At 36.0% G+C, this 1554-nt stretch overlaps 1 protein-coding gene across 1 annotated transcript; it reads right to left on the reverse strand.

The window, feature by feature from the left end:
- Positions 1 to 260: 260 nt before the first annotated feature.
- Positions 261 to 1046, reverse strand: LOC125851931 (gallate 1-beta-glucosyltransferase 84A24-like). The gene has a single exon (XM_049531676.1). It carries the CDS (start codon positions 1044 to 1046, stop codon positions 261 to 263), a length of 786 nt encoding a protein of 261 aa, XP_049387633.1.
- Positions 1047 to 1554: the final 508 nt, after the last annotated feature.

Below are 1554 nucleotides of genomic sequence, written 5' to 3' on the forward strand. Positions count from 1 at the left end.
TTTAAGTTACTTGGGAAGAAATAGATACTCATAAAGTCATAATGTTGTTATACTCTCTTCTAAAGCAAAAATGTAGCGCCACTTTTGGACTGTAAAAAAAATTCCAGTGCGTCATTTTAACTAAGGATCGAACACAAACACTAATAACCAAAGTACATGAATTTTGTTATACAACTAGCTAGATGTCGATGCAAATAAGCTCGACACTTGAACGAAACTAAATCTTGTAGAATCATATTAAAATGTTTAAAAAATCGACCTTAATACAAACACACATTGTCTAACAGGGGACCAATAGTTCTAATGGGGCAAATTTTCGACATATGACTTACCACCTCATCTTCAAGTTCTTGGAATGAGTCCGCCAGTACGCAAAAAGGTTTGGACAAATTGTGGAATTGATCCAAAATAACCCGTTTCAACGCCTGGAAAGGGCTCGACAGGACTAGGAACGTAGGCAGATCATCGTATTTCAGAACAGGCATGTTAGGTAGGACGATGTCCTTTTCAGGTTCGGATTCACTTGGAAAGGGTACAGAGTTGAAATGATAATGGTAATATATCGAAAAGCAAGCACAAGATTGAACCCAAAGCAACGCGTTAGGTATTCCAAGACTCTCAGCAATTTCGCATACCCATGGAGTAAATGGATTGTTAACTATACAAGAAACAGGACGACCTTCGTCATCCTGTTTCTTCAGGATTTTAGTCAAGCTCCTTCTTCCAGCTTGTTCAAACATTTCCATAACCAAGTCAAAATCATTAATTTTGGATGGATCAACATAGTCCGAGGATCCATCCTCGAAGAATTCAAACCTGATCATACCATCTCCATAAGGAATTGATTTATCGATGATCAAGTTCTCGTCGACAGCTCTCATCTCTTTGCCAACTCGTTCTGGTGCAGAGAAGGTAACCAACATACCCTTGCTAGCAAGACACTTCCCTAGTCTAAGAAGAGGGTTAACAATGCCTTGACCAGTAAACGCGACAAGAAAAACATGGACAAGACTACTTTTTTTGGTGTTTTGTGATGCAAAAGCCATTTTTAGGCAAAAGGAAGTAGTGGATTTGCCAAAGGGAAAAAAAAGATTTAAGAACAAAACAATTTAGGCAAATGATGTTTAAGTTCTAGTTGCAATTTGCAAATGAAGATTAATTTTAATAATAACTTGCAATAGTTTTACTTGGATATTTTAGGGAAACAAGATCCATGAATTTTGGATTATCCCTAAATATTGTTTTAGCAAGTCAACTTAGCTCAATAAATTTCTCAATCAAAAAAGAAATAAAGTTGTTGTGAAAGACGAGAGGAGTTGCTTGTAAGCTCCCTCTAGCTCTAAGGTTTGTGGGTTCGAGTTACCAAGTAATTATCCATACAATGGTATATATTTGCTTTCTTTTCTCATTTCTTCTTTCACCCCCTCTATTTATTTCAACATGTATATAATAAGTTAAATTTAGACTTGGAATTTACAAGGACAATCTCTTAAGTCATACCAAACTTAGTTTTGTTTACATTTCATATGTGTGATTCATGAAGGGCGTCTAAAA

The sequence above is a fragment of the Solanum stenotomum genome, unplaced genomic scaffold, assembly GCF_019186545.1.
Source record: "Solanum stenotomum isolate F172 unplaced genomic scaffold, ASM1918654v1 scaffold30762, whole genome shotgun sequence".
NCBI lineage: Eukaryota > Viridiplantae > Streptophyta > Magnoliopsida > Solanales > Solanaceae > Solanum > Solanum stenotomum.

Excerpts from the sequence above, each read along its gene's own strand:
- LOC125851931 (XM_049531676.1), bottom strand. The coding sequence starts at position 1,046 with ATGGCTTTTGCATCACAAAACACCAAAAAAAGTAGTCTTGTCCATGTT.